General features: G+C 44.2%; 1 protein-coding gene across 2 annotated transcripts in view; it reads left to right on the top strand.

The window, feature by feature from the left end:
• stim1 (stromal interaction molecule 1) overlaps positions 1-26,012 on the top strand; it is a 107,139-nt gene that overhangs the window by 67,133 nt on the left and 13,994 nt on the right. For both annotated transcript variants that reach the window (XM_062974387.1, XM_062974388.1), the window contains exons 4-8: positions 5,528-5,642; positions 10,067-10,178; positions 11,720-11,835; positions 23,628-23,805; positions 25,328-25,505. In XM_062974387.1, the coding sequence (XP_062830457.1) occupies positions 5,528-5,642; positions 10,067-10,178; positions 11,720-11,835; positions 23,628-23,805; positions 25,328-25,505 (699 nt within the window). The remainder of the gene's footprint in view (positions 1-5,527; positions 5,643-10,066; positions 10,179-11,719; positions 11,836-23,627; positions 23,806-25,327; positions 25,506-26,012) is intronic.

The following is a 26,012-nucleotide window of genomic DNA, read 5'->3' as shown; positions in this document are numbered from 1 at the left end:
CCTTATGACCTTTCAGATGTTTAAACATGGTCCCCATGTCTCCCCTCAATGTTCTTTTCTTGGAGCTACACATCCGCGACTTCCTCAGCTGCTCCTTGGGGGGATTAATAGTTTCCAGACCTTGGACTGTTTTGATTGCCCTTCTCCGGACAGCTTCCCTCTTGTCCATATCACTCCTGAACTGCTTTGCCTAGAGATGGATTCCGGGTTATTCCAGGTGAAGAGTTCTGTCCAAAGCAGAAAAGAGTGGGACTATGACTTCCCTCGATGTAGACTCTAGATTGAGATATTCCAGACTTCAGTTAGCTCTTTGAGCTGTCACATCAACAGTGTTGGCCCGTGTCCAGCTTGTGGTCTCCTAAGACTGCCAGAGACCTCCCTTTTGCCTGGGGCAACCTGTCCTGCTCCCTGCCCATCCAGGGCACCATCTCTTGTCTAGACAGACCTGTTGAGGCCTGCCCTCCCCACCATGTACAAATCCCAGAGCTTCACCTTCATTGCCTTTCTAGAACTTTCCTATCCCATCTTGTATCTCCTAAAGGATAGATTCCCAGGAAAAGCATTTTGCATTGGAGTATGAGCTTTTCTTTACAGGAAAGCAGACGTCGTGATTATGTTTACCCAAAACACAATCCCACCCTCAGCAGTGTTTCCTTCCCCATTTTTTCTTGTGGAGGTTGAAGAAGAGAAGAGTCTTGGGATAGGTTCCCTCATAGCACCCCCTCTCTCTTTCCATGTTTTTCCCCTCCAGGAAACAACTTCAGCATATCCTGAAAGTGATGCTTATTGTGTTTCTGCACTGTCTGTCTTCTGCTTTGGCGGCCTTCCCTCGGTCGCAGCTGAGCTTTCCTCACAATGTTTTTACAGAGCAAAGTCAGATAGTGCCTTGAAGAGGCGTCACATGGAACCATAAGATACATATTCATTTCATATTCTGAGCAACAGGCTACATCTATATTGAGTGCAGAATTCAGCACAGGAAACAAAGACGTTGTATGCAGCTATTGACTTGTCCCTTGATAGGAAATACAACACCAGGACTTTAAAGTAAGGTGTAAGGTTTGCTGCTGGTGTGGGTCTGTACTGAGTGTGTCTAGATCAGGACTTCAGCCCTCCCTCCAGCTGTTTGTGGACTTAACTGTTAGGAATTGTGGGAGTTGAAGTCCAAAATACCTGGAGGGAGGGCTGAAGTTTGCCCATGCCTGGTCTAGAGAGTTGCAGCAGAGCAAGGATTAAACTTGCCCCATATATCCTTATGGTTTGAACCATAATAATAATAATAATAATAATAATAATAATAATAATAATAATAGATTTATAGGCTGCCCTATCTCCCCGAGGGAACTTGTGCTGTCTTTCACTTGTTCACCCATTTTAATTTCAGTGCATGTGTGGATGACTTCTTTATTTGTACTCCCAATCCCTCTTCTTTGCTAAATGTTGGCACTGCAGCTCTTGTGCTTCTGAACACATTTGGGTCCCTCTCTTTCTGAGTAGTAGCTTTCTGCACATTTCAGCAGTGACTGATTAGAAAGAGCCGCACCGCCTCCTAAGGGGAGGGCTTTCCTAATTAGCAGCCTATTTCTGGTCCTGTTTCGAGGCCAAGGTAGAAGCAAAGGGCCTCCTGAGGGAAGGGAACAGTGTTGGGTTTTTTCTTTCTGTCCTCCATTATGTTTTCCCCAAGGAACCCACAACCCTGAAGGCATGTATCCAGGTTTGGAAGGGAGGCAGGGTACCATGTGGCAAGCCAGAAGGCATAGGCCACCAAATCAGAACAAACAAAAGCGTTTTCAGGCACAGCAAAGAGATCTACAGGGGAGCAAAGAGGGGTCCACCACAGAGACACCCCTATTTGCCTTCTGCAGAGGAGAAATAAAGCAAATAGGGCTGCTGTTTCATTAAAAGAAAACTAAGCTGATTGCTTAATTAAACGTCTCGCATGAATTGGTTAGTAATTAAATTTGTATCTATTTGCCTGTGAGTTAAAAGGATTCCCAAAGGGCAGGAAGCCTGAGGAGGCGGAAGAGGAGGTTTAGGTGATGCCTCTGTCTGTGTTTATATTCCCAATGGAATTTTTTCTATCTCTATGAGAAAGAGGCAAGAATTTCATCTATAACTAAGAAGATGCCCTTAACAGATTGCAGAGCTCGGCCAGGACTAACAAATGAACGTCACAGCAAAAAACGTATGCTATTGCACTTATGCAGAAATAATGAAATGTACAGATAGAGAATTTCCTTTAAAACCGTCCACGCAAAAGGAATTAGTCTTATTAGACTACAATATGAACATGAGCCGACAGCGTGACACAGTGCCTAAAAAGGCCAATGCGATTCAAGGCTACATCCAGAGGAGGACAGTGTCGAGATCAAGGGAAGTCATAGTCCCACTCTATTCTGTTTTGGACAGATCTCATCTGGAATCATATCTTTTTGTCCATTTTTGGGCAAAACTATTCAAGGAGAAGATGGACAAGATGGAAGGGGTCCGGAGAAGGCCAGCAAAAGGGTCAAAGGCCTGGACACTATGACTCCTTCTGGGAACAGCTAAGGGAGCTGGGAGTGTTTAGCTTGGAGAAGAGAAGGCTGAGAGAAGAGGGCATGAAAGTCACATTTAAATATTTGAAGGGAGGTCCCATTGAGGAGGGAAGAGGCTTGTTTTCTACTGCTCCAGAGACCAAGACACAATCGAGCCATGGATTCAAATTACAGGAAAGCAGATTCCATTAAAATGTTACAAAACATCTTGATGGAAAGAGCTGTTTGACCATAGAATTGGCTGCCTGGGAGTCCGATGGAGTCTCCTCCCTTCTCTAGAGATTTTCAAGCAGCGTCTGGGTGGCCACTTGTCCGGAGGGCTTGAATTGTGTTTCCTGCCTGGCAGAAAAAGGGGGTTGGATTGGATGGCCTTTGTGGTCTCTTCCAACTATGATTTTATGAAAGTTTAAAGTGTGAAAGGAGTCACGGCGCGGCTGACCTTCTTCCGACGGCCAGTCTGCCCTCTGGCTGGGCCGAGAGCGTCCTCTTTGGAGGGACCTTGGAGGCCGGCTTCCATGCAGATGGGGCCCTGCCAGGAGATCACTTTTCCTTCCTGAGCTAAATTTACCCGGCAACAGCTGGTTCCCTGGCCGGAGAGGAAGGAGGGGGATCATAGCTGGACGGCCGGCTGAAGAGCCTTTCTCTTGGTCCACTCCGGATGGATGACATTGCCCTCCTGCTGCCAATGGAGGTCACAGCCTGCAAAGGGGGGGGGGGGCACAGGAGAGAAATAGTGTGTCCTTCTTGCATTCCTCCCCTTCTGTGCCTTTTGCTTCCATCTCTTCTGGAGCATCCCGTGAAGAGCCCCCTCCTCCCCACCAAACCCTTCTGTTCCTTTTCCACAGTCGTGAACTTGGCTCCCAGAGAATGTCACAGGGCTGCAGCGGATTTCCTTAATCCCTCTTTCTCAGGCCTTGCAGCTTCAAAGCTCCACTGGACCTGCCCTGGGGAAGGGATCTGCAGGAGGCATTGCAAAAAAAGGGACACTTCCTGGCATTGATTCTGTGTTCCACACCTGTAGTCAGGTGTGCTTTCACTTTTGAGCCCCCCTCCCAGTTGCTTCCTCCGTTAGTGCAGCTGGGGATGTTATAATAATAATAATAATAATAATAAGAAGAAGAAGAAGAAGAAGAAGAAGAAGAATCATAGAATCATAGAATCATAGAATAGTAGAGTTGGAAGAGACCTCACTTACAGTATTTATTTATTTACAGTATTTATATTCCCCCCTTCTCACCCCGAAGGGGACTCAGGGTGGATCACATTACACACATAAGGCAAACATTCAATGCCTTAACATAAGAACAAAGACAAGACAAACACGGGGCTCCGAGCTGGCCTCGAACTCATGACCTCTTGGTCAGAGTGATTTGTTGCAGCTGGTTGCTCAACAGCCTGTGCCACAGCCCAGCCCCCCTCATGGGCCATCCAATCCAACCCCCTGCCAAGAAGCAGGAAATCGCAGGAAATTATTATTATTATTATTGTTATTGTACCCCGCCTCCATCTCCCCGGGGGGACTCGGGGCGGCTTACAAATACAAAACAAACATAAAATACCATCAAGTACCGAAAAATGTGCAAATGATCATTAAAAAGACATAAAATAATTTCACAACCATTGATAAACACAAGTTAAAACACAGCAATGAAATCATAAAATGAACTGGGCAAAAGTGTGCTAAGTGAGACTTGTAAACATGGAGGAAGTTAAAAGTGCTATAAGATCATGGGGGAGAACCTTAAAATGGGGGTGAACCCTGAGGCTATATCAAGAAATTAACCGTGCAGGTGCAACCGATCAAAAGTAACCCCTAGTACGAAAGTTTAACATACAAATGGGCGGTACTTATTCAAAAGCCTGTGTGAAGAGCCAGGTTTTCAGGCTCTTCCTAAAGACTTCCAAGAGTTTGGAGAGACCCCTAAGGGCCATCCAGCCCAACCCTTTCTACTATGCCGCAGGACACAATCCAAGCATTCACAACACATGGACAACGTATAAATACTATACAATGCTACACAGGGACATAGACCTCCTCTACCCTCACCACTTTCACAGTACACAAACAACCAAATGCATACTAAACATAAAGATAACCATACAACAGACATTCAATACCACCACTACCTCAACAAGTTCTCACCAACACCACCAGACAATGCCACAGCAACACGTGGCCGGGCACAGCTAGTAATAATAATAATAATATCCCAGGTTTATCACATGATTGAGTTGGAACTAAGGCTTGTTCTCTCCTCTTCCTGTGACTTCACAGCCATCTTTGTGTGTGCGTGTGCAAGTGTGTGTACACCTGTCAGATTAAATAGCCTTTCAATTGGCAGGTGTAAAGAACTTGGGGAGAAAGAGGAGATGCGGCAGATTTGGCCGGTTTTAGCTGCAGCTTTGGGAGACAATGGGTCCGTTTATTATTAGTCATCCAGAATCAAATAATTGTGCAAGAGGTGGATTTCTTCTCCTTGGCCTCTTTATGTCACCTTTCCTTCAGAAAATGTCCTAATTTGGTAGCCTCCACCCTCCTACTACGTCCACCATGTTGATCCTTTATTTCTCCACTTTGGACCAGAAATTCTCAGCGTTGAAAGGGTTTCTCTGCTTATGTCTGTCTATTCTGTTTTGTTGACCAAGCCATGAGGTCAAGGCAGGATAAGGCTGGGAAGGGAAATATATCTCTATACTTTGCAGATCTTCGTAGTCCAATTTTCTTTCACTGTGATAACTGATTCTTTCCATCCCTGTGCATAAGTGATTCTCGCTACAGCTATCGTATCCTGCAGTAACCTTCCAAGTTTCCTTTCTAGTCAATTGCTCATCATTCCCAACATATAATACTCTGGTTTCTTTGTGAATATAACTTTCACTGTTTCTTCCAGGATCTTATGTATCTTAGTTCAGCATTTCTGGGTCGTCCTGCAAGATCACCTTCGGAGTCCCTGGACCTGACAGACTGTTTGTGTGTTTTCCCTCCATAGTTCCTGCGGGAAGACTTGAATTATCACGACCCGACCGTCAAGCACAGCACTTTCCATGGGGAGGACAAGCTCATCAGCGTTGAGGATCTCTGGAAGGCCTGGAAAGCCTCCGAAGGTGAGCGCAGTGAACCCAGATCATTGTGGCTCTTGTCTGCCTTTGGCTTTTGCATCCCTGCGCTGATGGAGTTTATTTTGAAAACTGCTTTCATAGATCAGGATAGTCCAGGAAGAAGGAATGGCCTCTCCACCAGAGTCAGGGGTTCAGCATGGCATCACAGAAACAATGTCATTTCAGTGTGGCTTAAATCCTAAAACTCATGAAAAAGAACATAAAGCCAGAAATGGGGTTTTTGGCACCAGAGAAGTCTCTTGATCATATTCTTTCCCCTGCGATACCAGAAGATGTGTGTGGTTGGAGCAGAACAGTCCTCCCACCTTAAAAAAAATTACATCATTGCTCTTAACTTGGTTTCTATCTTGCTTTTTCCCCCCAGAAAAAGTCTCAGCGGGTGTCAACATCTGACTTTCAGAGTCATTGGGGTGTTGCGTAGTTTCCACGCTTTATGGCCACGTTCTAGCAGCATTTTCTCCTGACGTTTCGCCTGCATCTGTGAGTGGTATCTTCAAATCCTTTGAAAATGCCAGCCACAGATGCAGGCGAAACTTAAGGAGAAAATGCTGCTAGAACATGGTCATAAGCCCGGAAACCGTACAACACCCCAGTGATTCTGGTTGTGAAAGCCTTCAACAATACATTCAGGGTCATGTTCAGGCCTTCTAAGGCCATGTATGGCTTAGGTCTTTTAAATTGCAAATTAACGGTTTTCTCTGTTTTTGGAGAGCCTCCTGGCAGAAGAGTAACCCCTGCCTCCTCTGGGAGCACGTTTTGCTGCCCTGGTGAGAGACCCAGGACTGGAGACTGAGGCACTTGCCTGCTTCCTGCCTGAAAGCAGCCTGTTGACATGGGCCTCTCTCTATTTGAGCGGCAAATCCCAGTGGTTGGCGGCCAGCCAGGTGTTGAGTGGCCCAAGATAAAGGCCCTTCCAGGCACCTTGGCCTTGTTTCCTGCACTCAGCAGACCCTTCTGGGGCCCTTCTGGTTCTTGTCCCCTTTATTGCCTTGTTAATCCTTCCAGGCTGCTGATAAATCCTTATTGTCATGTAAATGTCAGGATTCCCTTGCAGCTGGAAAGGCTGACTCCTTCCTTTGGAGTCTAGGCCTCCTCCGCCTCTTTCTCGTTGCTGTGCGTGAAGCAACAGCTTCGCTGGTGGGATCTGGAGTCCATAGGCAACGCCGTAGGACTCCTGCCCTGTGCTTGATGGCCCACTAAGCTCTGAGGTCCTTCGGTGGGTCCAAAAGCAGTCAGTATCTTGTACGGATCCATGAATTAAAGACAGAGGCTCAGAGAGATCCGGAGATCTAAAGGGTTAATATGATTTGTGGCCCAAAGCTCACTTCTGTCAGGCAGGAATGCATAGCTAAAGCACTCTTGAAAGATGGCCATCTGACCTCTGGTTATTTTAATTCAGCAATAATAATAATTATTATTATTCATTTTTGTACCCTGCCACCATCTCCCCAGTTGGACTCAGGGCATCTTACATAGGGCTAAGCCCGAACATAACGGACATAGTAAAACACATCAAATAAACCAGTCATTAAAAACATATCAATAACACAATTTATAAAGGCAGTAATTTATCTTTCTGTGCATTATATCATTATATACATCAATTTAAACTAATCTCCCCAAACTTCCCCATTGAGAAACAATAATCAAAATAATAATAAAAGATTAAATAGACTTCCCACTTCAAAGACACAAAGTTAAAATAATAATAATAATAATAAGTAATAGTAATAATAATAATAATAATACGTCACACAGTCCTCAACATTTGGGAAGTGTTCGACTTGTGATTTTGTGATACGAAATCCAGCATATATACCTCGTTTGCTGTGTCATACTCTGTCTGTTTATCAATAATAATAATAATCCCCAAGGGTTCTCAAAGCTTTATAATGTTATAATCCCATCAATCTATAATTTTTGACAGTTTCTTCATTCTAACTTCTTGTCTTACTGCTAATTTTTTTAATCTTTTTTTTTTCTTTTGAATGATATAAATTGTTCCTGTTCTTTTAAAAAGTATCAGTTGACTTCTCCATAATCAAGCAAGACAACTTGTTCATTTCTGTCATTTCTAAAACCTTTGCAATCCAATTTTCTTCTAGGGATAGTTCTTTAGTTTTCCATTCTTGTTCATAGAGTTATCTTGCTGCAATTATCATATAGTGTACTGGCTTAAAAGTCATGGTTTCTGTTCATTTGTTTGGAAGACCCAGTAGAAATAGTGTTGGATCAGATTGTAATCTGATTTTAAATACCTCTTGTTGCCGATTTTGTTTCTACAGTATTATTGTATCTACATAAATATTCTTTTGCGTTGTTGCATGATATATTGGTGTTTTTACATTTCCACCATAAAATGTTAGTGTCCTTGTACATCAGGCATGGACTGACTTCAGCTCTCTAGATGTTTTCGACTTCAATTCTCACAATTCCTAAGAGCCTATTGGCTGTTGGGAATTGTGGGAGTTGAAGTGCAAAACACCTGGAGGGAGGGCTGAAGTTGGCCCATGCCTACCTTAATTAGCAAGACTCTGCATCCATTAATAGAAAAAAAACATGCAAGGATATCCATACGACATTTTCTAAATATTATGTAACAGCATTTCTACATTTTCTACATAGAAAAAAACTATGATGAAGTCCATATACTATTAATTCGTTATTATTCCAACTGCATTACATGGTCCAGGATTGAACCACTGTCTCAGAATGAGACAGCTTTTCTTAGATTTTTATTTTATTTTAGTATTTTTTAATTTTTAAAAAGGAACAAAATGAAAAGGTGGCAATAATACAAAGAAGCATGCTTTTATTGGTGTGTAATGCTAAGACTACATAACTTCATTTGAACTACTCCAAATAAATACAAATCTACATCAAAGGTACAAACACAAAGTCAAAATTCACTCCTACACACACAAACTAGAAAACTCTTCTATGGACCTCCGTTCACTATCCCTTGGTTTTTATCCTTTGTCAATTGTAGGATTTAGGAATTAGAAGAATGTTGCTAAATGTAGAAATGTGGTTACATAATACCATTTAAAGGAAGCAGAATAGTAAAGGATAATAAGGGATATTCCTAGGATTTTATATGGCTATGCTGTAATCCTTCATCATTGAAACAACTATGTAGTGGTGTGTGTACAGGGATGTATGGTTTCTGGGCTGTATGGACATGTTCTAGCATCATTTTCTCCTGACATTTCGCCTGCATCTGTGTCTGGTATATTCAGAGGACCAGATGGTAGTCAAGCAAGTAGAATTTAAATACCTGTGGAATAATCTCCAGGGTGGGAGAAAGGGACCATTGTCTGTTGAACAAGTGTAAAAGATGCAATTAGCAAAATGGATTTGTGTGTGTTGAGTGGGATCCACCCATTAGCATATGAGTAACCATAAAGGTTGCATAGTCAATTAGTAAGGGCATCTGCATGGATGTCACCTAGTAGCAAGCAATCAAGGGCTAGTGAACACCACCCAGACAAAGGATGTCTCCAGGCAGCAAACAATTCAAAGGGAACAAAAACCTTACTACCATCAGATCCTCTGAAGATGCCACCCACTGATGCAGGCAAAATGTCAGGAGAATATGCTGCTTGTACACATTGACCATACAACCTAGAAACCACACAACACCCCATTGATTTCGGCCATGAAAGCCTTCGACAATACGATGTTTGTCCACTTAGTTAATGAAAGCTATTCCAATAATAATAATAATAATAATAATAATAATAATAATAATAATAATAATAATAACTTTATTTTTATACCCTGCCTCCCTCTCCTCGCAGGGACTTGGGGCGGCTAACATGGGTCCAAGCCCAAATTCCACAATAAACAAAATAAAAATACATTCACAATAAAATAGACATCATCAACATTTAACATTACACATATTAAACTAACATTTTAAGAACAATATAATGGTAAATAAAACCGCCAAATAAGAACAACACAGCAAGATTAAAATATAAGGCTGGGCAGTGGTCCAAAGAATACATGATTAAAATATGTTAAAGTGGTTAAAAGTACTGTAATAAAAGGGAAAATTCGAGGTGGGATAAACTAGGATAGTGATTACCAGGTAAGGGCAGAAAAACAATGCATCAGGCCCGGTAATATAAGTGCTGAGGAATTTATTCTTATGGTCAGTTATTAAAAGCACACTGGAACAGCCAGGTTTTCAGTGTCTGATCTCCCTGGGGAGGGAGTTCCAGAGCCGAGGGGCCACCACGGCGAAGGCCGTCTCCCTCATCCCCACAAGCCGTGCTTGAGATGGGGGTGGGAGTGAGATGAGGGCCTCCCCTATGATCGAAGAGGCCGCACAGGTTCGTAGGAGGAACGCTTGCTTTGAGTCAGCATTCTTTGTCTGCTCACGTGTCTCTCTGCTCCTCTTGCAGTGTACAATTGGACGGTGGACGAGGTGGTTCAGTGGCTGATCACGTACGTGGAGCTCCCTCAGTACGAAGAGACCTTCCGACGGCTGCAGCTCACAGGCCACGCTATGCCCAGGTCAGTGGGGGACAGCGGTCAGTCCTCGAATACAGTGGTAGGGCTACAACACAAACAGTTTGGATATTGGGACACAAAATGCCTTAAGAGCCACCCATAGTGTATGGAGTGGTATCCCAGAGCGTCAGAGTCCTCTCAAAGCGGATCCACAGCCACCTGCATTCAATATTTGCTTTTCTCGGAACAGACACATGCAGGATGCTGCTCCCACAACTCTTGTTGGAGGAATCTCATGATAATCTTTGTGGTCGCAGTCCCTGCTGTCTGGCTGATCTGCAGTTGTGTCTCTCTCCTCTGCAAGCCATGGTTGCAGAGGGAGCTGAGGCCAGTGAGAATACAGACTCATGCACATGTCACAAATACTTTTTGAACCTTAAAAATGTTATTTCATCCATTTTCAGTGGAACAGAGTATCAGGCACTTTCAGTGAAATAAGTAGACACACAGACTCCAGTATTGGTTTTATTACAGCTATACTGATTACACAGACAAAGGGGAAACATCATATATATATATAGCATTCACTCACATACGTTCAGCAGTTGGAGGAGAGTACAAGGGGCAGCTATTCCTACTCCATCCTACCATATAGAAACCCACACTCATGGCAGACCTATTTGAGTTTCTTTTAAAGGTTTTTTTTATTTGTGTGTTTAAATATTATTAATTATTATTATTATATAGATGCATTTCATAGTATTCTGTATTATCTCTGTGTTTTAACCTTGTTGTATCCCGCCTTGAGCCGTGAGGAGAGGCAGTGAACAAATGTTGTTGCTATTATTATTTGATACACAACAAGATTAGCTCACAGCAGACAAGATCACTATACTGGCTGTTGTATTGGATCACATGTCGGACACTTCCCAAGTGTTTAGGACTATGTGATGTATCAGTGAATAATCCGTGCTTGTTGTTGTTGTTACTCTTAAAATGTCTTTGTCATTATACATCTCCCCAGGGGCCTTGGTAGAGTGGGAGGAACTTAGAACCAACAAACCCTTCTGAAGTGGTGCTGCTTTTGAGTCTGCTTGTGAAGAGAAAAAGCGGGGTATAAATAAACAACAACAATAATAATAAGGATTGATGTAGGGTTGTCCGCTATGCAAAGCAGGCCCTCTATCATGGCGCTATGGCCGCCCTCCATGGCAGAGGGAAGAAAAGAAACCAGCTGTGCGGCAGCCTCTGTCTTGGTGGGCTCTCTTCATCCTTTTGCCCACAAGCTGGTTCCTGAAAGTGTAAGACTTGCCCTTGGTAGGCTGTGGAAATCACCTCCTTGGATCGGGAGAACTCTCTTAAACAGAGAAGATGCCCCAATAGAGAGAGGAGCTTCCTCTCTGAAATGACAATAACGGCTGCCTCCTTGGCTTCTCGTCCAAATGTCCTTGTGAATAACAAGGAAACACTTGTTCATCCGCATCCTGTATTCCGGCCCTGTTTGGGGGATCTGCTTCCGGCCAAGCTGCATTTTTCATTTCCTGAATGTTTTTCATGTTCCCCAATTGAAGAATGACCTCTGGCTCAATCTCTCTCCCTCCCAGATTGGCCATCACCAATGCCACCATGACCGGGGCTGTCCTGAAGATGACCGACCGGAGCCACCGGCAGAAGCTGCAACTCAAGGCCTTGGACACCGTCCTCTTTGGGCCTCCCCTCCGTAAGTCGCATTCCCTGTTCGGTGTGACCTGGCATTGGCCTCATGTTTTTCTAGCACATCTGCCCTTTCTTCTGTGGGACTAGTCCAGGACTCTTCCTGTTCTCTCTTTTCAGGCTCACTGCTTCAGGCCTAGGGTGCATCTACACGAGGCATGGGCACATTTCGACCTTCGCTCCAGGTGTTTTGGACTTCAACCAGCTTGAAGGAGTTGAAGTCCAAAACACCTGGAAGGTGGACCAAAGTTTGCCCATAACTGGATTAACACCTTGTAAGACTAGAATTCCAATACTTCCATAGCATTGTGCCATGGCAGTTCAAGTGGTGTCAAACTGCATTCATTCTACAGTGAAGATAATAATAATCAGGATCTCAAGATCGAACTGCAAAGACTCTGGCAGAAACCAGTACAGGTGGTAATTGTCACACTGGGTGCCGTGCCAAAAGATCTCAGCTGGCATTTGGAAACAATAAACATTGACAAAATTACGATCTGTCAACTGCAAAAGGCCACCTTACTGGGATCTGCGCGCATCATCCGAAAATACATCACACAGTTCTAAACGCTTGGGAAGTGTTCGACTTGTGATTTTGTAATATGAAATCCAGCATATCTATCTTGTTTGCTGTGTCATACTATGTCATTGTGTCAATAATAATAATAATAATATATTTATGCCCCACTTTTCTCCCTCACGGGACCCAAAGCGGGTTACGGCATCTTAAAATCATATAAACAACAGACATAATACATCAATAAAAAATATAAACATCATAAAATAAGCAATTTAGAAACCAAACTACAGTATACAGTCACATTGATGCAGTTGTGGGCAAGAAGGAATTCCATGGTTATCGATTTGGGTTCCATGGGCCCAAATTGATAGAGCCTAAATCCAGCCATATGGCAGTTTTTCCTCAAAAGTGTTTATCTTTGCCTGATAGATTTACGGCTTGCAGCTGCAAAAAAGGGGTCGTAACTGGCAAATTGCTTCAGGGACATTCTTGGGAGAGACCAAATATGAATTGGTTTCTGAAATGTTTTGAGTTAATGAGCCATTACGCGTTGGGGAGAGCCTGCACAAGAACAACTGGTGGTTGTGTCTTGGCAAATGGAATGGAATCCCGGAGAATATTTGAATTGTTTTACCTAGACATATATTGTGTGCTTCTTCACTCTTCAGAACTAAGAACGTATGTTGCATTGTGATCATTTTCTTAAATGACGCTTCCAGACTTAGAGAACCTTATTTTCTGAATTGGAGTTTGCCTGTACTTGGCCTCCGTCATGGAAACATCTCTGGGACAGATGCACTCAAGATCTAATTTGGTGTGGGGCAACTTCCTATGTCCCCCACAATAATTCTCATGCTAGTTGCTCTTGGGTGTCTTCAAGTCACTTCGAACCCATGGCAGCCCTAAGACAAACCAATCATGGGGACTTTTGGCAAAATTTCTTAAGAAGAGGTGTGTGCCCTTGCCTTCTGAGGCTCAGAGAGAGTGTGATGCCACACTTTGTGTCCCAGCAAAGAGATAAAAGCAGGATATAAATTAATACACTAATAATACAGTAATGATTTGTCTTACCCAAAGTCACCCAGTGAGTTTCCAGGGCCGAACAAGGATTTGTACCCTGGTCTTCAGAATTGTATACCAACACTCAAACCAGGATACCAGGCTATTCATACATTAATTACCCATATGCTCATCTTCCATATATTGTTCCTTGATTACTCGTTAACAATTCCAAGTTCAAATATTATGAGCGAGGTCAAGCTACAAGCTTGATGAAGATCTTACATTTTTGAAGTTTGGTGCAGTAGGTTGTCCATTGGCTAATGTCAGGTTACCATTGAAATGGTCCTCCTGTGTGTTCATAGGTTCACTTGCCACTACATTACATTTCATTGATCTCATGCCTTTTTCTGGGAACCGGATTCAGTCCCCATCCTTTGTGTCTCTTTTCCCTCCTAAATCCCTCAAACTATATATCACTCTGGATCCCAGAACATAACTTTTACATGCCCTCAATTATGACATTTATGGCATGACTTCCAAGTAGTCACAGCAGAAGTGATCCCAGCATTGTATGTATTTGAATCCAGTATCTCTGGGCCTTTTTGCAGGACCATCCTCCTATGGTGACATGTCCCAATGTTGTGCTCACCTTTCCATCATTTACTAGAGCTGCCTTAGAGAGTCTCTTTCTGGTGCTCATCCTTGCTGTGATTGTGCTCTTGTTGCACGGCAGAAGGGAGTTGGACTGAATAGCTCTGGTTGTCACTTCCAGCCCTATGATTCTATGCTTTATACATCTTAGAAAGTTTCTTTCTGGTGTTGTCGAAGGCTTTCATGGCCGGGATCACAGGGTTGTTGTGTGTTTTTCGGGCTGTATGGCCATACAGCCCGAAAAACATACAACAACCCCGTTTCTTGCTGGTGTCAGTCCTGTTTCTAAGGGCCTGAGACCGAAGGGCAGGCCACGACATCTTGAGCTAGTCCAGTCTCACGGCTTTTGTGTTGGCCGGCTCTGAAATTCCTTTTGCGTGGCACTTGGTCTCCAAGGACTGCCTGGTGTTTGTTTACTGCTGGTGTATATGAGAGAGAGAGAGACCCGGTCTCCATAGCGCTGGGACTTTGGCTTGGCCCAGGTAAGCTGACAAAACGTTGCCGGCACACGAAATGCAAGTGGCCAAAAGCGGGAGACCCACAGCAAATGCACAGAGTTCAGCAGAGACTGGCCAGAATGGGAGACCTTGGCTGTGGCACCTGCCCAGAGAGAGCCATAGGTTCATGGAATGACAGAGTTGGAAGAGACCATGTTTAGATGGAATCCCTTCTCCTGCAATTTGAATCTATGGCTGCATTGTACCCTAGTCTCTGCTGCAGCAGCAGCAGCAGGAAAATAAAGCTTGCTTCCTTCTCAATATAGAATCCTTTCCAGTACTTAAACCTGGCTCCCATGTCCCCTTCTCTTTTTCACCTCCAAAATAAACATCCCCGGCTCCTCACACTGTTACTTAGAAGGCTAAGTTCCAAACTTTTGACCATTTTGGTTGCCCTCCTCTGGACACATTCTGTCTTATCCATATCTTGAATTGCTTGAGACCGGGCCATTATTCGAGATAAGGCCTGGCCAAAGCAGCCGAGAGTGGGACTATTATTCCCATCAATCTGGGCATTATAGTCCTCTCGAGACAACCTAAAATGGCATTGGCATTTTTAGCTGCTGCATTGCAGTATTGGCTCATGTTCAGCTTGTGGTCCATTGAGACTCCCAGATCCCTTCCACATGTTTTCAAACCAGGTGTCTCCCATCCTATACCTGTGCATTTCTATTTTGTTGCCTGTTGAATTATGCATTTCTCCCTGTTGAAGTTCATTGTGTTCATTTCAGCCATTTAACTCTCTGATTGCAAAGGCCCTTTGCAATCAGAGAGCTAGATGCAGCCTAGTATGGCACTGGCATTTTTAGCTGCTGCATTGCACTATTGACTCATGTTCAGCTTGCGGTCCATTGAGACTCCCAGAACCCTTCCACATGTTTTCAAACCAGGTGTCTCCCATCCTATACCTGTGCATTTCTATTTTGTTGCCTGTTGAATTATGCATTTCTCCCTGTTGAAGTTCATTGTGTTCATTTCAGCCATTTATTTAGGTCTCTGATTGCAAAGGCCCTTTGGGGGGGGTGATCCTGTCCTCTGGGGCATTGGCTCTCCCAATTTGGTCCCATCTGCAAATACAATCAGCACACCCTTGGTTCCATCATCCAGATCATTGATAAAGATCCCGAATAGCCCTGGGAGAGAGGCAGGAGCAGGAGAAAGAAGCCCAGAGTCTGGCACAGGATTCCCTTTTCAACCCTCCTTTTTCAGGAGAAAAGAGAGGTATTTGGGGGAAGAGTTAGCAAGGTGTGTCGCGAAAGGCCTGGGGGCAGCGCACGATTCCCAGGTGAGGCAGCCAGGCCCAGCTGTGCGCAAGAAGCTCACCTCTGGCCCCCAGCAACAGGTGTGCCTCGACGCCAGTGGGAAATTTCTTAGTCAAGAGATCTGCCAGAACACAGAAGGAATTTAGAAGGCTCCTCAGAGAATGGCAGCAGGAAAGAAGAGGGGAGAGGCTGCAGACAAAGGAAGAGTGCCTTACACAGCACTAAATCATAGGTTTGCCCAGAATGATAGCATCTCTTTTGACTGGCAGCAGCTGGGAGGCCTGTGATTGTGATCTTCCAGCCCAGCAGAAGGGGTCAGGCTGAATGGCCCTTGTGGGTCCCTATGAGTCTTTGATTGTATAAATAGAGAATCATGGAGTAACCCCCAGGGGCCAGCCAGCCCAACCCCCTTCTGCCAAGCAGGAAGATCACAATCCAAGTCCTCCTTGCATTCTCCCAGGCAGAATCCTATTCCACTCTTGAGCAGTGCTGACATTGAGGAGAAAGGGGCAAGAATGTTTTCCATCACTCCAGAAACTGGGACACGCTGGAGCAGTGGACTTAAATGGCAGGAAGAGAGATTCCATCTAAACATTAGGAAGAACGTCCTGATAAGCAGAGATGTTCAGTGGGGGAATATAATAATAATATAATAATAATAATTTTATTCTTATACCCCGCCCCATCTCCCCGAAGGGACTCGGGGCGGCTTACATGGGGCCAAGCCCGAACAGAACAATATAAAAACAAAACAATAAAACCAATCAATCAGACAATAAAATATAGGCTGCCTATGAGTCTGGTGCAGCCTCCTTCTCTGGATGTCTTTAAGCAAAGGATGGAAGGCTATCTGCCAGGAAGGCTAGGGTTGTGGATTTCAGTTTGGCAGGTAGTAGGTTGGACTGGATGGCCTTTGGGACTCCCTTCCAACTCTCTTCTATGACCCATATTCCTTTCCTGAATGTCAGTTAATAGTGAAATAAGCCAGCCTGCCACTCTCTCCAGCAGCAACAATAATAATAATAATTTTATTTCTTACACGCCTCTCCTCGTGGCTTGAGGCGGGTTACGACATTGCTAAAAACACATAACATTATTTAACAAAATTTGATTTTTTTTCTGTTAATGGATTGAAAGTGTTATTTCCTGCTTAATTGTGTGGTCCTTACTTTGAAGGTACAGTAGAGTCTCACTTATCCAACGTTCTGTATTATCCAATACAGTGTGCCTTTTAGTAGTAAGTGTTTTTGTAGTCAATGTTTTAAATACATTGTGATGTTTGGTGCTAAATTCATAATTACACTAATTACTATTTATTTATTTATTTATTTATTTACAGCATTTATATTCCGCCCTTCTCACCCCGAAGGGGACTCAGGGCGGATCACATTACACATATAGGCAAACATTCAATGCCTTTTAACATAGAACAAAGACAAACAAACATAGGCTCCGAGCGGGCCTCGAACTCATGACCTCCTGGTCAGAGTGATTCATTGCAGTGATTCATTGCAGCTGCTCTCCAGCAAGCACCACAGCCCGAGCCCTACATTACGTTACTACATAACGTTACCATGTATTGAACTGCTTTTTTTGTCAGTTTGTTGTAAAACATGACGTTTTGGTGTTTAATTTGTAAAATCATAACGTAATTTGATGTTTAATAGGCTTTTCCTTAATACCTCCTTATTATCCAACATTTTTGCTTATCCAATGTTCTGCCAGCCCGTTTATGTTGGATAAGCGAGACTCTGCTGTGGTTGTTCCACTCCAGTAACTTCGTTTTTGTGACTGCCACAAACTAGGTTGAATTGGTTGAGACTCTATGAGATATTAATTTTAAAACTATTGCAAAATATGATGCAGAATGTCTTGCAGTTTAATAAACCTTTTCCATGTTTTTATGATACAACCAATTAAGAAATAGCATTTATTACCCAGGAACAAAAATTATGTTACATAGTGTTATCATCATAAACATTATATTAAAAACATATATTAAAATATATTTCTGAATATAAATATTAAAATACGCAGAACAAAGATGAAATCTAAGACTCAAGTTTAATAATGTGTGATTAAAACGGCTTGTGTCGGCCTTCTGCCGGAAGAGATAGATCTCCTTGCAGGCCTTTCTGGCTCTCGGCTTCAAGGCCTGGGTGCGGCCAAATTCACAGAGTGCAGCCTTTGCGGATTTCGCTTTGCCCCAACCTTTGCAGATCTTGCTTTGCCCCAGTGGGATCCTTGCCATCAGCCCTGAGAAGAGAGCAGGGCGGCCGCACCTTCCTTCGTGGCCGGTATTTCTAGGCGCGCCTGCATTCTTCTCAGCCGCGACCCGTTGGCAGTTTCTGCTGCTGTTCAGTACAGCAGTAGAGGAATTGTTTCCCCCTAATGAATGGAAATAATGACTGTTCTCTATAGCCGGTAGGCTGTTAGGAATTGTGGGATTTGGAAGCCCAAAACACCTGGAGGGCCCAAGTTTGCCCATGTCTGGTATAGAATCACAGAGTTGGAAGAGACCCCCAAAGGCCATCCAGTCCAAGCCCCTTTCTGCCAGGCAGGAGCACACCACCCAAGCCCTCCTGATAGATAGACGTCCAGCCTCCGCTTTAAAAACTCTAGAGAAAGAGACTCACTCCCAGGCAGGAAAATAATCCACATTTGAACAGCTCTTCTTACCATCATGAAGTTCTTCATAATGTTTCAGTGGAATCTCTTTTCTAGTAGATAGAATCCATTTCTCCACTGCGTCCTAATTTCTGGAGCAGCAGAAAAGCTGAATCCATCCTCAGTCTGACAGCCTTTTGAATATTTAAACATGGCTCTCTTGTCTTCTCTTCACCTTCTCTTCTTTAGGTTAAACATCAGTAACTTCCTAAGCCTCTTCATCGTTTCCAGGCCATTGGCTGTTTTGGTGGCCCATCTCTGGACACTCTGCACCCCACGTGATCCCTTTCCATCCCCTAGAATTAGCCAAGAGTGGGCCCTAATCCTACATTTCTCTGGAGTCCTCATGAAGTGAATGCTTGTGGAATTAGGGGAGTGGGAGATGCAGAGAGCTTCACCCTCATTTCATGGTGATGGGCTGAGGTCCAGTTTTGGTCTTGTGGGGTAATTGTACTTAAAGTAAAACGTAAATAATTTAATGGAACAATTTCCCTTCTTTGCTCTTGTTGCCAGGAGCAAGTGCTTGCTTGCAGAAGAGCTCCCAAGTTGGGGGCCATGAGCTCATGCGGCTCCAATATGAGAACTGGTTCCCATCTTTCTTTTATGTTGCTTGCATCCTCATGTCTACCATTTGCATCCTGGAAAATGGGAGCAGACAAAGGCCACTTGTTAACAAACCATCCAGGGAAAGTGTACTTTCCTGCCCTTTTCTGTCCTTTTGGGGCAGTCTCTCTGGTTCTCTAAGCAGATGGATCTCTGCATCATCTGAGATGGGACAGTTCTCATCTCTGTCCTTTTCTCAAAAGGCATTCCTAAATGTGATTGTTTGTTTCCCATGTTTTTTATTGATAGAACAATATACATAATCTGACTATTATTTATCTTGAAATACAAGTGAGACTATAGCAATAGGACAGCCTTGTGTTTATACTAGATTTATAGATATCTGTTTAGTTAGCTAGCTAGCTCATTTCAAAGAGGCATAAAAGGGACATTTCCACGATCCTTTAGTGCCGTGGTTCTCTGTGGCCCAGCAGTGGGCGGCAAGAACAAAAATCTGGTCCTCAAACCTCCTTCCTCTTTATTTATTTATTTTATTTTATTAATTTTATTTCTGCTCCTTTACGCAGAGTTGACCATTGCTTTGGATAGACCACATCAGCTCTAGATTATTAAATACAGTTTTTTATGGGCAAGCAGGTGGCGACTACTGGATGGCATATGTTCTGTATCAGAAGCTAGAGCTGATGTTGTCTATCCAATGTAATTTTCTGAATCAGCACCCCAAATAACCAAACCGAATCTAAAGTTGACCAAAAACTGATTCGTAACCCTTTTGGTACTAATGTTGGAGAGTGGTCCCTGGTCATAGTGGTCCCTGGTCAAAAAAAGGTTGGGAACCACTGGTCTATTAGATGTTTTAAATAATATCCATCATTTCTGCCAGGGATCTTCTGTACAATAGGTAAAAAGGTAAATGTTTTCCCCTGATGTTAAGTCCAGTCAAGTCTGACTCTGGGGGTTGGTGCTCATCTCCATTTCTAAGCCGAAGAGCCGGCGTTGTCCGTAGACACCTCCAAGGTCATGTGGCCATAGGCATGACTGCATGGAGCGCCGTTACCTTCCCGCCGGAGCGGTACCTATTGATCTACTCACATTGGCATGTTTTCGAACTGCTAGGTTGGCAGGAGCTGGAGCTAACAGCGGCCGCTCACACCGCTCCCGGGGCTTGAACCTGGGACCTTTCGGTCTCCAGCTCAGTGCTTTAATGCACTTCGCCACCGCTTCTGTACAATAGGAGTCATAAAAGCAGATCCAGCGCCCCCCAAAAAGTGACAATGTAATAGGACCTGCCTGGCTGTTTCCACTTGCTCCAGATCACCTGGCCCTACTCGCTCACGGCCTGGGATGCCTGCAAACCTACCTTGCAGTAGTGCGACTAGGAACTATAGAATGGACCAAGGATCTAGGAAACAGTGACTCTGTTGTTGATGTTTTGCTGATCATAAAAGCAGCCCAGGATCCAGTGAGACTTTAAATGACTAATAGATCTATCATGCCCTGAGCATCACGGGGCTTGAACCCACTTCACTGCACTGCAAAGTGCTCCAGGTTTCTGCTGTTCTTCAGCAGTTTTGCCCCCCAAAAATCCAATAATAGAATATGTGTTTCTAATTCAAAGCTAATGAATGCCGCTGATGGATCCAAAATCACACATTTGCTGCCACCTGTAGGTTGCAATACTGCCTCCTGTTCCCCCAAATTTATAAATGCGATGCCGGTGGGAAGGGGAGTCCCTCTTTCTCCTTTAACCCAATGATCTCATTTGACCAAGAGACTATTCCCCCCCCCCCCCAAAAAAAACCAAAAGGCCACATCTGACTTAAAATGGGAGAGAGAGAGAGAGATAATAGATGGAGGGAGGCGTTCTTTTCCTTCTCTGAATAGAATAATAATAATAATAATAATAATAATAATAATAATAATAATAATAATAATAACTTTATTTTTATACCCCGCCCCATCTCCCCAAAGGGACTCAGGGCGGCTTACTGGGCCTTGCCCGATAAAACAATCAAATATCAAAACACAGCAATAAAACAGTTATCCAATAAAAACATCAATTACAGTAAAAACAATCGTTAAAATCAACATAAAACATACAATATTAACACTGGAGACTAATTCATAGAACCCAATTCATAGAAGGGTTAACCGTAAGCATATCCTCCAAGACCAAGGGGTTATTATCACTTATGGCCGGTCTTTCCTTCTCTGTAGTCCTTTCATGGTTCTTTGGAGCCCTAGCACTCTAATCTCCAAATCTAGTTGTGGTTTGATTGCTTCAAGCTCTTTGCAAAGCAGCTTGCTCTCTCTTTTTTGCCCATCGTGGAGGGAGGCAGAGCAGCTTCCGACAAATCTTTCCATTTTTGGTGAAGCAAGAGACCCCTCCAAACTTCCCTGACTCCAGATTCCTTTGCCAGCTGCCCTGAGTTCTAAGGAGAGGCCAAAGGGGATGACTGACCGCATGCCATGTACAGGACCATTGCAGTGAAATCCTCGCCAGGACTGAACTACAACCCGTATGAACCTCATCCAGAATGGTCAGGAATCATGGTGCCTCTTTTTTCTGCGTTGGTGAGGCCTCTTTACCTGGAACACTGTTTTCAATTCTAAGCACCACAATTCAAGTTTGTAAGCCGCTCTGAGTCCGCTTCGGAGTGAGAAGGGCGGGCTATTAATATGGTAAATAAATAAATACGAGGGATGATGACTCTTAAGATAAATGGTGCAGAGGAGGGCGACTAAAAGAGTCAAAGGTCTGGAGACCATGAATAATCCCTCTAAGGAGCATCTTAAAGAGCTGGGATTGTTTAGCCTCAGAAGAGAAGGTTGAGAGGAGACATGATAGCCATGTATAAATATGTGAAAAAGTGTCATAAGTAAGAGGGAGCAGGCTTGTTTTCTGTTGCTCTTGGAGACTAGGACTAAATGGAACCATGGGTTCAAATGACAGGAAAGGAGATTATTAGAACAAACTTCCTGACTATAAGAGCTGTTCAACAGTGGAACTCTCTGCCCCGGAGTCCAATGAAAGTTCCTTTCTTGGAGGCTTTGAAACAGGCTGGATGGGCATCTGTTAGGAGTGCTTTGACTGTGCTTTTCCTGCCTGGCAGAAGAGGATTGGACTAGATGGCCCATGCAGTCTCATCCAACTCTTATGATTCTCTGAACTAGTCTAAAATTTATAGAAGACCTTGGGTTTCCTCCCCTTCGCCTGGCCCTCGAGACCAGTATTTTCCAAACAGTGACCCTCCAAATATTTTGGAGCTCCCAGAATTTCTGGCCATTACTCAAGCTAGTTGGGGTTTCTGGGAGTTGAAGTTCCAAACACCCAGAGCAACAAAGTTTTGGAGACTCTACTCTAGATGATGTTGGACTTGTAGCCAACAGAGTGAACAAATCTGGAGGTTTCATAACTCCCAGAGCCTGGCATGGCCTGTGCTTCATGTGGTGGGCAGTTATGGTCCTGGAGGATCAGGATGAAGTGGCCACTCAGGGCTGGGTCCGTCTGTCTGGGAAAAGGGACTACGAAGCTCTATGCTTGGAGGGCAAGAGGTCTTGGCCGAGCAGAAGAGGAAGGGCAGCAGGAGAGCAAGGGTTACAGAGCAACAGGCATGGGAAGCCCATATAAAAGTTTCTGTAGTTGTGTGTCCTGTATGTGTTCATTATTGTAGGTATGTTTTAGGTTAGGATTTGTAATGAAGTACGAATTTTGGTTTACAGATGTTATGTTTAAATTGTGTGTTTATGTTTTAAAAGGGTAAGTATTACAGTTATTGCATCTCAGCACTCAGAGGCTGGTTGCCATGGAGAAGCAGGCGGAGCCAACTGCCGTTTAGTTGAAGAAGTGCAGAGTTTTAAAAAGTCAGTCAGTCTGTGCTCTGATGAGGCATAGGGAAGATTGATTCCAGGTTGATGGAATCAAGGAGACTCAATTGTTCATTTTGAGTCGGTTTTAAATAAGTTTGGTGACTTATTTAAGGTAGTCTGTGTCCTGGTAAGGAACAGAGAATCTGTGGTAGTAAATCACAGGGGTGACTGTGGTTTGAAGTCACTGGATAGTCCAAGTTTCACACTTTGGGAACCAATCCCAGCTGGACTCACAGAGATCCATTGAAGTAACGGTCTAAAAGTGGCAGAGGAAGAAGTTTTAACTACTTTAAGTAAAAGAAGTGACACTTTAGAGAGTTGATTCATCTCACTCTAGTATTGTAACTGTTAATAAGAATACCTCTAAGTGAGAAACACCATATTAACCACTAAGCTCTGTGCCTGAATAAACTTGTTATTGTTCTTCCAACATCTAAGCCTCTGTCGCATATATTCTAAACCAAGTTACGCTACCCTTTAAAGTAAAAGGTCTCCTCCCTGAATCTTTGGTGGTTTGCATCTTTCCAAATTGGTGTTAGTCGTTATAAATTCTTTACAGGATTGTTTTAGATTTAGTTTTGTTTGCCCATGCCTGAGTCAACCCAAAGTATCCCTGATGAGTGATGCAGCCTTGGACTTGACCTGTGGAGGCCAGGATCCAAATTTCTGTTCATCCATGGAAGCCCCTTGGTTATCTTCCTGACTTCAGTGTGCTACTCTCATCCTCATCCTCATCATAGTGGTTGTTGTTGTTATGTTTCCGCAGTGACGCGTCACAACCACCTGAAAGACTTCATGTTGGTGGTGTCCATTGTGATCGGGGTGGGTGGCTGCTGGTTTGCCTACATCCAGAACCGCTACTCCAAGGAGCACATGAAGAAGATGATGAAGGACCTGGAGGGCCTCCACCGGGCCGAGCAGAGCCTCCACGATCTCCAGGAAAGGTCAGCTGTGTGGACAATAATGGGGAGGGTCCATGGGTGCAGGAGGGGAATGGGGGAGGGGGTCTATGCTTGGCCCCTTTCCCTTTGACTGCTGAGGACCCTCTTTCTGGGCCATTCTGCAATCCGGGTCATCTTTTATGTAAAATGTCCTGGGTGATAAGCATGTAGGTCATGGTGGGTATGTTCTGGGAGCTCATTTACTCTCCCAAGATCCCATGAGAGCTGCAGAAACTGGTAACAAGCCCAATACTTCTTTTGATGTTGAAGAGTCCGAGGAGGACTGGAGTATTTGGAAAATCTGGGAGGTGTCCAGAAAATAATAATAATAATAATAATAATAATAATAATAATAATAATAATAATAATAATAATACAGTAGAGTCTCACTTATCCAAGCCTCGTTTATCCAAGGTTCTGGATTATCCAAGGCATTTTTGTAGTCAATGTTTTCAATAATATCGTGATGTTTTGGTGCTAAATTCGTAAATACAGTAATTACAACATAACATTACTGCGTATTGAACTACTTTTTCTGTCAAATGTGTAGTATAACATGTTTTGGTGCTTAATTTGTAAATTCATAACCTAATTTTATGTTTAATAGGCTTTTCCTTAATCCTTCCTTATTATCCAAGATATTTGCTCATCCAAGGTTCTGCCGGCCCATTTAGCTTGGATAAGTGAGACTCTATTATTCTCCCCCCCCCTACAAAAAAGTTGGTTGAAGGGGGAGCTAGGGCTGAGCAGGTCTTCCCTGAGGGATTGATTGGACAAAATCCCTGAGCCAGAAGCGCTTCTTTCCCATCCCCATCCAGAGCCCTTTTTGTCCCCATAAGCTCTTGAGGCACAGAATTGTTGGCGCCTTGAAGCGCAGAGAGAGCACAGGGTTATCTCTGGGATTTGGCACATGAGAGCCAGGGAGGAGAGCGCTGTTTCGGCCTTCCTGGCAGAAGAAAGCTGTCTCTGTGATACATCCACAGAGGAGAATGATCCCCTCTTACAGAGAAGCTGGCAGCAGTCAGGACCAAGAGTTGGGACCCTCCTGGGATTGTGGCTGCGTCTCTTAAAAGCATTCACAGACGTATAACGGCCGCTTAAGCCACATGCTGGCCTTTGCTTTTCCCGGCCTCATGCGTTTCCCACGAGAGATGTGTTTATTTGATTGTGAGCAAGCAAGCACACATTGTTCGCATTCTGGGCTGCGTTCTGAGCAGCTTTTCCTTGATGCTTAGTCAGAGGACCGAAGGCAGCATCAGGCCCCCAAATTCTGAGCAGGAACTGGCTGCAATTCCAGAATTTATTTGGAACCAAACACTGGCTCTTCTTCCTTGCAGTTTGCCTTCTCTGCTGGGGATCCTGTCTTCTTGCGCAGGACTCTTCCCCTCCCTCCCTTCTTCCAGATGCCCCTTCCATTTCATCCTTCCTGTTGGACCACCTGATAGTGCTCCAGAACCCGGCCGCATTGTTGCATCCCCACCGAGCCATGTTCTCACGCCGTCTCCCTTTCTCTCTTACTCTGCAGGCTGCAGAAGGCGCAGGAGGAGCACCGCACAGTGGAGGTGGAGAAGGTCTCTCTGGAGAAGCGTCTCCAGGACGAGATCAGCATGGCCAAGCAGGAGGCCCACCGGCTGCGGGAGCTGCGCGAGGGCACCGAGAACGAGCTCAGCCGCCAGAAGTACGCCGAGCAGGAGCTGGAGCAGGTACCCACCCATCCGGCCCAGGACTGGTTGCTCCTTGGCCTTGGCTGCCCCGCTCTGCTCCCTCCACCAGCTTGGAGGTTTGGGGCTGACCTACTGCCATCCCGAAATCCATCAACGCCAACTTTCTATAGGAATATTTAATCTCTGTAGCAGAGTGGGTTGCAGCATAGCCAGTTTTATGGATGAGCTTTTGGTGGAGAGAAAATACACACGAGCTTCTGGTCAGGTGTAAAAAGAGGTTATGAATACCAAATTCTATGTTTCAAAATTATTTATTTATTTTATTTCCAACATTTATATCCCGCCCTTCTCACCCGAAGGGACTCAGAGCGAAGGGACTCAGGACTCAAGATTACATCACTGAATTATGGAATCAGAATAATAGCATTGGAAGAGACCACATGTGCCATCTAGTCCAACCACCTGCCATGCAGGAAAAGCACAATCGAAACCCTCCCAACAGATGGCCATCCAACCTCTGTTTCAAAGCCTCCAAGGAAGGGGTTC

This window comes from Anolis carolinensis, chromosome 3 (genome assembly GCF_035594765.1).
Source record: "Anolis carolinensis isolate JA03-04 chromosome 3, rAnoCar3.1.pri, whole genome shotgun sequence".
Classification (NCBI taxonomy): Eukaryota; Metazoa; Chordata; class Lepidosauria; order Squamata; family Dactyloidae; genus Anolis; species Anolis carolinensis.
The sequence above is the reverse complement of the archived record's forward strand: the minus strand, read 5'-3'. Positions and strand labels throughout refer to the sequence as shown.